Genomic DNA, 13,230 nt, shown 5'->3' on the forward strand with positions numbered 1-13,230 from the left:
TATTTTTAATTTCTAATACAGTAAATATAGACATAACACAACCACACAAAAGTTCTTTTGAGGTTCCCCCCCAAAAAGTGGGGAGTTTCTAAGATCAAAAAGTTTGAACCAAGACCCTTTAGACCTAGATTCCAAGCTCCATCAGTCTAGAGAGTCCTGCCAGGCTCCCTCCTGCCTAGGTTCCTGTTAGGCTTTCTGAGGGCTCTGGTTCTGCATACATGGAACCGCCAGAGTGAAAAGTAGAAGTATATGCTGCTGACAAAGTAAAACAAACCCAGTACCATTAGACTTTTTCTAGCCAAAGACTTTCAGTCAATTTATTTCATCTCAGTGTTAACTTCTATAAATGGAACAGAAATATACTGTACCTGTGGTGTTCTAAGGAAGGAGAAATCTGGTTGTGGCATTCCAACAAGGGAACAAATTCTAGAGAGTTCAGTTACTGGTGTAGACACAGGAGGGATCTGGCTGGAAGCAGGCCAGCACACACTGTCTACAGACCGAACATGATGGTACTCACTAGCACTGTGAGGCTTGTTCATATAAGATGCTACCAAAAAAAACCAAACAAACAAACAAAAAAGAACAAGACATTTCTGTATTAAATGATATTTTATAATTATAGTAGGGTTTCATAGAATATAAGCAAAACATTGTTAAAGGTGAAAAGAGGAATCTCCTATAATGCAATATAAGAACTATTTAGTACTGCCTAAAATTATTAGGAATTCAATATAGATTTTTAGGTGATTGTAACTGATTAATGACACATGATTAAAATAAAGATTTTAAAGTATGATAAGTTAGCTGACAGACAAAAATGAACATCTTGAGAGATTAATGACTACACAGTTATGTTACAGGCAAAATTTAAACAAGCAAATGGCTCTCCTGAGCTGATTTAATTAATTCTTGAGTCTTGTCTTTGGTTTCAGTCTTCTCATAACTTCATTTTACATTCTGAGACACAATACATGAATGTTTTTGTTGTTTCAAATGATGCTTCTTAAATTTTTTTCTGAAATTAAATCTTTCAAGTGCTTTTATATAGAAAAGTGATTTTAAAATTCTGAAAGTTCACATTCTTTATGGTCGATAAACTCACTAATAGAATAAGAGCATACCCCAGTGAAGAATGAATCTAAACCTTTTCCTATCTTAGATTAAAAAAAGGTTAAGTGGCTTGCCCAAAGTCACAGATGTCATTAGTTCTGTAATATGGGCTGCATTCTAAGCTCTTGACTCTCTGATATATGATTTTTTTCACTATACTGTAACAGAAAAAGTTACTACTTATTTTTGGCAATGGGGCCATCTTTATCAAATTTTGTTTTAAAATTTTATTTTGCTCTATTTCAAGAGCATGTCTGTTACTATATTAAATAATTAGTTTCCTAATATTGGAATTTTTAATTATCCCAATATTCAATGAAGTAAAAATAGAGGCAGGCTCTGATTTTGTTCCATATTTTGATCCTTAATAAACTCAGATCTGCTTATTTCAAAATGTTTTTTTACCTCTCTGAGAAACTTCTATCTCCACTGACTTTTGCATTAGTGATTCTTCATGGTAGCCTTTTGTAGAGAATTACATAGCCAAGACACTAAAGTACAGGGAACACAGAGGGTAGCGGCAATGATGGACAGTTACTGAAATCCAGCCTGGTGTAAGATGTTGTGCTACAGGCTTGGTAATTTCAGTTATTTTAACATAATACTAATATTAATTTTTGGCACCTACAATGTGCTAGACACAGTGTTAACTGCTTTATATATGTCATATAATTATCACAACAGTCATTTGAAATGTTATTCTTATTTTGTAAATAGGAAAAAAGAATTTTAGAAAAGTTAAGTGATATATTTAAGTTACATAATCATTTTTAAATTACTGAAAAACGCAAAAAAAAAAAAAAAAGCTAGAATGTGAAAACCTTTCCAGGCTTGAGATCTACAGAATGAGCATCTGCAATAATACAATTTAAGTATTCACAAGAAGATATTTAGGAACTATGCATCTATTGGTTACATAGTTATTATATAAATGACATAAACATAAATTACACTTATTTGTTACTTTTATATTATTTTTAAAAAGTAGTTTTCTCTTTCAAAAACATATGGTAAAAAACAAACAGAATTTTTGAAATAGTGGTTATTAGTAGTGGTACTTAGTTTACATACTTAATTTCTTATTTTGTTTAGGCTGTGAGGAAGGTCCATATTCATCTCTTCTATTAGAGGAAACAGTGACTTCATTACCAAACTGCTTCAATTCGTTCTTATGATCCACAGTGTCAGAGCCATCAATTTTTAGAATTTCTTTAAGCATCCGCGTGCCCTTCTGTTTTGAAAATGATTGGTATGGAGATGATAGAAGAAAAGTTAACAGAATTACAAAGCTTACTGATTCTTCTTTTAATGAGTTACACTGTTAAAAATTAAAACAATAACTACATTGAGATAGAGAATAAGGAAAATAAAAAACCTGGAGTTGAAAAAAAACCACAAAACAACATTTCCTGGCTTAACTTTTGACCAAATTACCTAGTAGTAATGTTTAAAAAGCAAGGGAGCTATGGTCTAAAGAGAAAAAAACAAAAAGATGGCTTCATTGCCCAGGGCAGCCTTGTTTTCCTCACGGATGACAATAAAGATGCAACACACTAGTCCACATGTCAGAAAAGGGTTTTAAATGGTTGCAGAGGGTGTGTATTCATGGCCAACAACAGTTAAGTTACCATAGAACAAAAGTTCCTACAAAATACGAACCATAGCAAATGACTGTGGTGACAAATGTTCTTCACTGGGAGGTTCTTCATGATGAGATGATTGTACTTCATTTTCTTTGGAGATACTCAAGGATGCTAAAAAGTTCTCAAATCCAGTGTTAGGCTAAAAGAATAATATTTTGTGCATGAAGATAAAGTACAAGGACACAGAAAAAGCTAAGAATTTTATGTACAAAAATGATTTATAATTTTCACCCAATCATCTAACCAGGTGTTAAAGTGTGGGAAGATCAATTGAATAAATGGTCTTTACCTTGTCAACAGCATTTGGATAACCGGCCCTAACCTTTTGATATTCTGAGACTTCCATACTTTCATTTCTCTTCAGTAGCTTAGTATTACATTTGTCAGTCCGTCCAAATGTCTACAAAAGAGTACAAGTGAGCTTTTTGTGCAAATAAAGTTTAAAGTTACTACTTAATAGTGTTCTAAATAAATTGCTGTAAACTTTTAAATGTGACATTCTCCCTTTTATATCATAATAAAGAAGGGGGCCTATCAACCTGGATAAAGAAAACAAATTACGCCCTGGCTGGTTTTGCTCAGCGGTTAGAGCATCGGCCTGCAGTCTGGAGAGACCCGGGTTCAGTTCCCGGTAAGGGCATGTACCTCGGTTGCAGTTTGTCCCCAGCCCGGGTTGGTTGTGCGGGTGGCGACCACTCGATGTGTTCCTTTCACATCGATATTTCTCTCTCTCTCTGTTCCTCTCTCTCCCTCCCACTCTACCTGAACAAAAAATGGAAAAATGTCCTCGGGTGAGGATAAAAAAAAAAAAAAAAAGAAACAAATTACATCTTTACCTTCATTAACTTTTAAATAAGAATTTAGAATTCTCTTGAATTGTGAATATAGGCAGTAAACCACAATAAGGTGATTCTACTTCTATTTCAGTAGAATTGGTTTGCTTTCACATTTTAAGTACTTTATTTTAGCATTAAGACATTATTCTGAGAAATAGTCCATAGACTTCACCAAAGAAGTCCCAGACATGAAAAGTTTATAAACCTTTTTCCTAAAATAAGGAAATCATAGCATAAGAGTTACAGAATAGGGACTTAAAAGTCATGTAATTCAATCATTTTACTGATTATCTAAATATTAATGGATTATATTTACTAAGAACCTATTATGTGCCAAATATTCTGCTAAGATATCTTTTATAAATTTAATATATTACTAACTATAAGAGACCTAACTTTTTCAAACACTATTAAAATATAATATACATACAAAACACACACATCATATGGGGACATATTAAAATTTTAGAATAAAATTTGTTATACTTTGATTATAAAATATATACATACTTCATACATACAGGAGAGACTACATAAAATAAACATAAACTATAGCTTCCCTCCACAACCCAATTCTGCGGAATTAACCATTACCTTTATTATGCTGATCCATACACTTTCATTATATATATATATAAATATAGTTCCATATTTATATTTACATATACATATATACAAAGTACAAATATTTGTATGTATGTATAGAAAATACATATTGAGAGAGACAAGTGATCTATTTTTATCTCCATTTTAAAGATGAAGACCTTGAGGCTGAGAGACATAGTGAATTGCTCCAGACCACCCAACAATTAAACAGCAGAACCCTGCCATGGCTGGTTTGGCTCAGCAGTTGGAGCATTGGCCTGCGGACCAGAGAGTTCCAGGTTTGGTTCCCGCTAGGGGCACATACCAAACAAACAAACAAACAAACAAACAAAAACCCCAGCAAAACCAGGGTTTTTAGGTATTTTTAGCTCTAAATCCTGGGCTCTAGCTGTGCAGCCTCCATTAAAGTGACTCTCAGGCTACACTTTAACACCTCTTGCCACATACCTGACCTTATGAATTTGATAGAAAGAACTGCAAAATTCATTCAGATGTCACAAAGCCACCAATTGCAATAAGAAGCTGGCTACTAGGTATTTCATTTTAAGAAAACTTACCTGGTTATTTGACAATTTTTGTGACCAACTCTCAGTTTTAGGGCTCTTACAATCTTCTTTAACTAGAGACAAGAAAATAGACATTTTGGTAAATGAAAGAATTTGCTGCACACCAATTAAATTTATCGAATATTTGCCACCTCAAAGTACTATGTTAAACATTAACTTTATTCCAAGAAAATGAAGGTCCCAATCTTGAAGAACTTATAATCTAGATGAGGGGAAAAGAGATACTCACAGGCAACAACAACAAGAAAAAAGGAAAGGGGCATCTGACTGAGCCTTGAAGGATAATAGGTTTCCAACAGGCAGAATAGGAAGCTAAGTATTCCAGGCAAAGGAAATAATAGGAAAAGACATGAAAACAGAGAACAAAGAATGTGTTTATAAAACTCTAAATAGACCAGTTCTGCTAGAGCTTATTGAGTATAATGGAGCTTAAATGAACTCAAGAAGCAGGTTGGTGCCCTAATGTCAGAAGTATGGAAGACTATGGAATTAAACTGGTAGACAAAACCAATCACAGAAAGGTTTTGAACAGATAGTAGTGATCTGATCAGAACTGTGCCTTAAGAATATTAAAATATAGCAGTGGCTTATTGAATAGATAGGAGATTAAGAGACCAATTAGGAAGTTATTTTAGTATTAATGTTAAAGGGAAGTTGGGGGAATGGTAGGGGAAGTGAAAAGGATGAATTAGAAGATGAAGGAAGAAAGAGATAAGAAAAGAGATGACGAGGAAGGAAGTAGGGGAAGGGGATGGGAGAAGGAAAAGGGATGGAATAAAAGAGCAGAGAAAGTTAAAATAGGAAGGGAAGAACAGGAACAGAGAGAAGGGAAGAGAAAGAGGGAGGGAAAAAGAGGGTAAGAAAGGGAAGGGAGAGAAGAAAGGAAGTAATTTTGCAAAAAGGAGGAAAAGAAAAAGTGAGCTGATTGGTATTGACAAAAAACTTTAACTGGGACACGCACACACAAGAAAACTAGTTGGAATTCCACATAATGCAAATAACTTACATATATCTATGTAAACAATAATTTAAATAATCACAATGTATTTCAATTAAATATAGTATCTTGAAGCTGTAGTTATACTTATAGGACTATGAATCAATATTTAACTTTATCACCTTTATCACTCTACCCTCATCAACTGCTTTATTTTTTCATCACAGCACTTATTATTACTACTGATTATGGAATTTACTGTTTGTTTGTCTATGATCAGATTCCACTTTAGAATGTAAAAACTTGTCTGTCTTGTTCATTCATGCATTCTCAGCACCTTGCACATAATAGCTCAAGAGGTTGCAGCTGAATAAATTAATGAATAAATAACAAGTCACATTTTAAACATAAAGAGCAATCTGCTGCAGTATGGGAATACTTTGATCAAGAGAAGAAAAAAGGTAAATGCAAGATGAAGATTTTCATCTTTGCATCTCCTACTTTGCCTGGAACACACTAGAAACTACTGCAAAAAGGAAAAAAGTAAAAATATACAAAAACTAGGTAAGAGAATATTAATAACAAAATTTGTACATATTTTTAACAGAGATCTGTAATATAGTTTAGATTAACTTAATTAGCAAGTATTTAATACACAAAAGAAGTAAATGGGTTACTTTAAATAAAATTTATCTCAAAAAGTAGTTAAAGAAGAGGCATCAGGAAAAATGCCAGAGTCAGGATCTCTAAAAATTCTCTTCCATAAAAACGAGAAAATGGACATAAACGACCCGAATCCAAATTTTCTGAACTATGGAAGTTAATCAAAGCTAACAGCAATTGGGGAAATCTTTATTCAAGAAAATAGACAAAATCGCCCTGGCTCAGTTGGCTAGAGTGTTGTCCCATGCACTGAAAAGTCACAGGTTTGATCCCAGTTGGGGCACATACCCAGGTTTCCGGTTTGATCCCCAGACAAGGGTGTGTGTTGGGAGAAAACTGACTGACATTTCTCTCTCACATGGATGTTTCTCCCCCCCCCTTCCTCTCTCTCTAAAATCAATAAAAAAATGTATCCTCGATTTCAAAAAAGAAGAAAAAAAAAAAATCTCATTAAGAACAGTGAGCTTTGTGGCATTTTAACTTGCCCCAATCCCATTTCCCAGTCTCCAGCTCCATGTAGCCTTCAAAAGTAACAGCTAGTGCCTGACCGGTGTGGCTCAGGGGATTAAGCATTGGCCCATGGACTGAGAGGTCCCCATTTGATTCCTGGTGAGGGTACATGCCTGGGTTGTAAGCTTGATCCCCAGTAGGGGGTGTGCAGGAGACAGCTGATTGATGTCTCTCTCTCTCTCTCTCTCTCTCAAAAAATCAATCAAAACATTTACAAAAAAAAAAAGTAACAGCTGCTAACATTTTTGGCTAAAACCCATAAGCCTGGTTACCATCAGAGGGATCAGAATGAGGCTAGTCTTTCACAGTGTTATTCCCAACAATCTATGATGTCAGTATTACCATGGTATCAAAATCAAAGATATCACGAGACAAGAAAATTAAAAATATCCCTTATGAATACAAACACAAAAACCTTCAAAAAACTAGCAAATCAAATCTTGTAGCATACAAAAATGATTATATACCATGATCTATTGGGATTTATCTCAGGAATGCAAAGCTGTTTCAACATATGAAAAACAGTCAATGAAATATACCATATTAATGAATAAAGGACGGAAACTGTATGATCATCTCAATAGACACAGAAAGAGCATTATACAAAATTAATATCCCTCTAAGAAAAACAAAAAACACCCTAGGAATAGCAGGGAACTTCCTCACCTAACAAAAGGTGTCTACCAAAATCCCACAACTAACTTTACACTTAATGCTGGAAGATTGAAAGCTCAAGACAAGATAAGAATGTTCTCTCTCACTACTTCTATTTGAACATGGTACTGGTGGTTCTAGCCACAGCAATTAGGCAAGAAAAAGAAATAAAAGACATCCAGATTATACAGGAAAAACATGAAACTATACATGCAAAGAAAATTAGGGCTAAAAAACAAGTTCCAAAAATGTAAGGATATAAGATCAGTACATAAAAGTCAGATATATATGGCAGTGAACAAATTCTAAAAAATCAGTTCCATTGACAAAATCAGTAAAAAAGAACAAAATAATTAGAAATAAATTTAACAAAAAAAGTATAAGACTTGGTACACTGAAAACTACAAGACATCATTAAAATGTTTCTCCCTTTCTCTTCCTTCCTCTCTCCCTCCCACTCTATCTGAAGATAAAGGCAAAAAATGTCCTTGGATGAGGATAAAAAAAAAGCCATTTACCATCGTGGCAAAAAAAGTAAGATACTTAGGAATAAACTTAACCAAAGAAGTAAAGGACCTCTTCACAGAAAACTCAGGTCATTGAAAAAACAAATAAAGGAAGATATAAAAAAGTTGAAGCATGTACCGTGTTCATGGATTGAAAGAATTAACATCATTAAAATGTCCATACTACCCAAAGCAATCTATAGATTCAATGCAATCCCCATCAAAATACCAACAGCATATTCCACAGAACTAGAACAAATACTCCAAAAGTTTACATGGAACCAAAAAAGACCCCGAATAGCCACAGCAATCCTAAAAAAGAAGAACAAAGAGGGATAACAATACTGGATACCGGATATCAGGTTATACAACAAAACCACTGTAATCAAAACAGCCTGGTACTGGCACACAAAAAAAAGAAATTAAAGACCTAAATAAATGGAAAGACATTTTACATTTATGGATAGAAGACCTACTCAATGTTGTTAAAAAAGACACCACCACCCCAAATGATCTACAGATTGAATGCAATCTCTATAAAAAATTTCACCTGCCAATTTTGCAGAAATAGATAAGCTGATCCTAAAATTCATAGGAAAATGCAAGGGATCAGTACAGAATCAAATTCTCCAATTTCAAAACTATAACAATAAAGATATAGTAATTAAGATGGTGTGTTGTTCCCATAAAGATGGCATTATAGATCAATGGAATGGAATTGAGAAGCCAGAAATAAACCTATACATCTATGGTCAATTGACTTTTGACAAGGATGCCAAGACAATTCAATAAGGAAAGAGCAGTATTTTAGCAAATGGTGCTGGGAAAACTGGATATCCACATGCAAAAGATACAGACCCACTACCTCATACCATATTCAAACACAAAAATGGAGTAAAAAAACAAAATGTAAGAGCTAACATTATAAAACTCTTAGAAAACAACACAGATATAAACCTTTGTGACCTTGGATTAGGCAATGATTTCTTGGTTATGACACCTAAAACACTAGCAAACAGGAAAAAAAAAGTAGAAAAAATATCAGCCTATAGTATATAGAATACATAAAGAATCCTTACAAATAAAAAATAAAAAGACAAATAACCCAATTTTAAAATGAGCAAATAATTTGTATAGACATTTCACCAAAAAAGATAGATAAAACAGCCAATAAATGCATGAAAAGATGCTCAACATTATTTGTCATTAATGAATGTGGTAAGTGAAAAGCACAAGGAGGCTCCACTTTATACCTACTAGGATGGCTGTAATAAAAAAAATGGGCAATAGCCCTGGCCAGTTTGGCTCAGCGGTTAGAGCGTCGGCCTGCGGTCTGGAGAGACCCGGGTTCGGTTCCCGCTAAGGGCACGTACTTCGGTTGCAGTTTGTCCCCGGCCCTGGTTGGTCATGCGGGTGGCAGCCACTCGATGTGTCCCTTCACATCGATGTTTCTGTCTGTCTCTCCCTTCCTCTCTCTCCCTCCCACTCTATCTGTACAAAAAATGGAAAAATATCCTCGGGTGAGGATAAAAAAAAAAAAAAAAGGGCAATAACAAGTGTTATGGAGGTTGTGGATAAGTTAGGTCCTTCTACATTGCTGGTAGAAACGTAAAACGGTACAACTACTTTGGAGAACAGCTTGATAGTTCCACAAGAAGTTCAACACAAAGTTAATACAGATAGTGGCATTGGTTGTATAACTTTGTGAAAATACCCAAAAACCACTAATTGCACTTTAAAATGATCAATTTTGTTAGGTGAATTATAACTTAGAAAAGCTGCCAATAAAAATAAAAGGAAGTAGTGCCACAAATATACTTTTCTAACTTGAAACTTACATTTTCTGTGAGGCTCATGTTTTCTTTGCTGACATTTAACACTGTTGTCATTTAAGCCAGATTTATGATGTTGAGTTACTTGACTTATTTCTTGAGGTAGAACTGCACCCTGAAAGTTAAAATTCTTATAAATGATTTAAAGAAATATTATTATTATTACTTTTCTTCAATGTTCAATAAATATTTTTATTAAAATTATATAGCTCACTAGACAAATTAAGGCATGCAGAAGTGTATAGAATTTTAAAAACCATTCAAATCTACCACTCAGAAATAAACATTAACATAATGATCATTCCAGATGTTTCTCTATGCATTATTACTTACCAAGATACATAGAAAACTATCATTTTATAATAATGCTACTTTCAATATAAAAAATTATATATAATTTTGCTTGAAGTTAACACAGAAACTAAAGAAATAATTAAACTTTAGGTAAATGTTTCTTCACAACAGAAATAACAGCCTCCAAAAATACCTCTAGGTTTGCTTCAAAATATTCCTATCTCTGGGGTAGGTGAGGTGGAAAATGAGCAGGTGTTGTAGAACATGTACAAGGCAAGAATGGGTATCTGTGGGTTCAATATACTATTTTCTTCATTATGTTAAAAATTTCCATTAAAAAGTTTTGGAAATTAATCATCTGCCTCTGATGTGAAAATTGAGGACATTAGTTCTTCCATCATATGAAAACCTTAACAATATAAATATTAGTTAATATTTAACTAAGACCTGATTTTTCTTAACTAATATTTATATTGTTAAGGTTTTCATATGATGGAAGACTATGACCAGACAAGACTGACTATAAAGTTACAGTAATTGAGACAGTACAGGAATGGACAGAATTAACAAAATGGCATGGGTAGGTTTTGTCTAAAGATCATATTAGATCCCTTTGTTTTCTGATAAAGAGAGTAAGCCTGAAGGCAAAAAAGATACAGACAAGTTTTCACAGTTGAAGTGGAAAAGGATTCAAAAGCAGAGGCTTTTGCAGAAGCAGATGTTAAATACAAATTTATCACTTCACAATTAAAAAAAAAAAATCCACACCCAAGGAGGAGGAGTGGGGATGGGGGGCAGGGAGAGGACCTCCTGTACTCACCCCAACCAGGGACGAACACGCAACCGGGTTATGTGCCCTGACCAGGAACTAAACCTGCAACCTATTGGTGTATGAGAAGACACTCCAACCAACTGAGCTACACTGGCCAGGGTTGTTATTTCACAATTTTGCTTTTTTTTTTTTTTTTTTATCCTCACCCGAGGACATTTTTCCATTTTTTGTTCAGATAGAGTGGGAGGGAGAGAGAGGAAGAGAGAGAGAGAGAAACATCGATGTGAAGGGACACATCGAGTGGCTGCCACCCGCACGACCAACCAGGGCCGGGGACAAACTGCAACCGAGGTACGTGCCCTTAGCGGTAACCGAACCCGGGTCTCTCAGTACCGCAGGCCCACGCTCCAACCGCTGCGCCAAACTGGCCAGGGCCACAATTTTGCTTTTGATGGATGCCATTTATTTTCTTCTGAGCAAAGACAAATAATGAAAACTGGGTACATAGGCATATCATATCCTAATTGGCGGTAGGCATGCTCGAAAATAGTTGTTATATGCACCAGAGTGTGTAGGAAGGTCCAATGAGCTCGTAAGCACAGAATATCCAGGGTTCTTTAGTCTTTAAGAATCAAAAGAGTCAAGCGATTTCTATTTGCATAGCACAATAGTTGGTAGGGTTTGGGGCTACAGCAGTACATTAAGGGAGATTTTGACTCTAAGGAAGGGAACTAGAACATCAAGATCAATAGACTGGTATGAGCAAATATTGTGTTAGTGTCTATTTTAAGTCAAAAATGGTAAGATGTACTTTGCATCCATTATCTTAATATCATTACAACAATGCCATGATTATAAGAATGCTATGACAGATTTCTATTCCGTTGTATAGATAAATAAACTATGGCTCAAAGTGATAAAGTAATTTGGTTATAGTACTAAATAATAGGAGAACTGATATTTGAGTTCTAATTCAAAAACCCAAGTTCACAGTACATTTCAGAGAAAAAGTGTGCATTAATTTAATCAGAAAAAAATTTCTAGTTTTTAAAAATTAATTATTTTTGTTACAGGTGTTTCTTTTAACCCCACTGATTCCCACCCATCTCTCCCTACCCGCCCTGTCCCCAGCTTTGTTGTTGTCCATGTCCACTGTTCAAGCATAAGTTCTGTGGTTTATACCCCGCACCCCCTCTTCTGGGGATTGTCAGTCTGTACCCCAATTCCATGTCTCTGGGACTACCCCATTCCTCAGACTGTTATGTTCACTATATTCCACAAATAAGTGAGATCATATAATACTTGTCTTTCTCTCTTTGGCTTGTTTCGCTTAAGACAATACTTTCCAGGTCCCTCCATGTCGTCTCAAATGATAAGACATCTTTCTTGCTTACAGCTCCATAGTACTCCATTGTATATATGTACCACTGCTTTTTTATCCATTCATCTACTGATGGACATTTGGGCTGTTTCCAGATCTTAGCTATTGTAAATAGTACTGCCATGAACATGAAGGTACATATGTTCTTTCTGATTGGTGTTTCAGGCTTCTTAGGGTATATTCCTAGAAGTGGGATCACTGGGTCAAATGGTAAAATTGATGGATGCCATTTATTTTCTTCTGAGCAAAGACAATTTATAATTTTTTGATGTAACACCATATTGTTTTCCATAGTGGCTGCACCAGTCTGCATTCCCACCAGCAGTGTACTAGACTCCTCTTTTCTCCACACTCTCACCAACACTTGTTGTTTGATGATTTGTTGATGGCGGCCATTCTGACAGGTGTGAGGTGATACCTAATCATTGTTTCAATTTGCGTCACTCTGATGATTAGTGATGTTGAGCATTTCTTCATATGTCTCTTAAGTTCCTCTGCCCATCTTTTAATTGGGTTCTTTGTCTTCCTTTTGTTGGGTTGTATGAGCACTCTATATATATTGGAAATAAACTCGTTATCTGATACATCATTGGCAATTATGCTCTCCCATAGAGTGGGTTGCGTTCCATTTTGATGATCGTAGTTTTTGCTGTGCAGCTTTTTAGTTTGATGTAATCCCATGTGTTCATTTTCTCCTTTGTTTCTGTTGCCTTAGGTGATGTATCAGTGAAAATTCTGCTGTGTATGATGTCTGAAATTTTGTTGCCTACATTTTCTTCTAGGACTATTATGGATTCATGAGTCACATTTAAGGCTTTTATCTATTTTGAGTTTATTCTTGTGTATGGTGTAAGTTGATGGTCTAGTTACAGTTTTTTGCATGTAGCTGTCCAATTTTCCCAACACCATTTATTAAA

At 34.9% G+C, this 13,230-nt stretch overlaps 1 protein-coding gene across 9 annotated transcripts in view; it reads right to left on the bottom strand.

Annotated features, from left to right (window-relative positions):
• XRN1 (5'-3' exoribonuclease 1) overlaps positions 1 to 13,230 on the bottom strand; it is a 131,523-nt gene that overhangs the window by 10,965 nt on the left and 107,328 nt on the right. For all 9 annotated transcript variants that reach the window (XR_004956861.1, XM_036243930.1, XM_036243928.1 and 6 more), the window contains 6 exons: positions 9,873 to 9,981; positions 4,756 to 4,817; positions 3,046 to 3,156; positions 2,773 to 2,895; positions 2,185 to 2,344; positions 369 to 550 (listed from right to left, as the gene is read on the bottom strand). Coding sequence is in view for 8 of the 9 variants with exons in the window: in XM_036243930.1 (XP_036099823.1) it covers positions 369 to 550; positions 2,185 to 2,344; positions 2,773 to 2,895; positions 3,046 to 3,156; positions 4,756 to 4,817; positions 9,873 to 9,981 (747 nt within the window). In the remaining variant the exon portion in view is untranslated. The remainder of the gene's footprint in view (positions 1 to 368; positions 551 to 2,184; positions 2,345 to 2,772; positions 2,896 to 3,045; positions 3,157 to 4,755; positions 4,818 to 9,872; positions 9,982 to 13,230) is intronic.

Source organism: Molossus molossus, unplaced genomic scaffold (assembly GCF_014108415.1).
Source record: "Molossus molossus isolate mMolMol1 unplaced genomic scaffold, mMolMol1.p scaffold_m16_p_5, whole genome shotgun sequence".
Classification (NCBI taxonomy): Eukaryota; Metazoa; Chordata; class Mammalia; order Chiroptera; family Molossidae; genus Molossus; species Molossus molossus.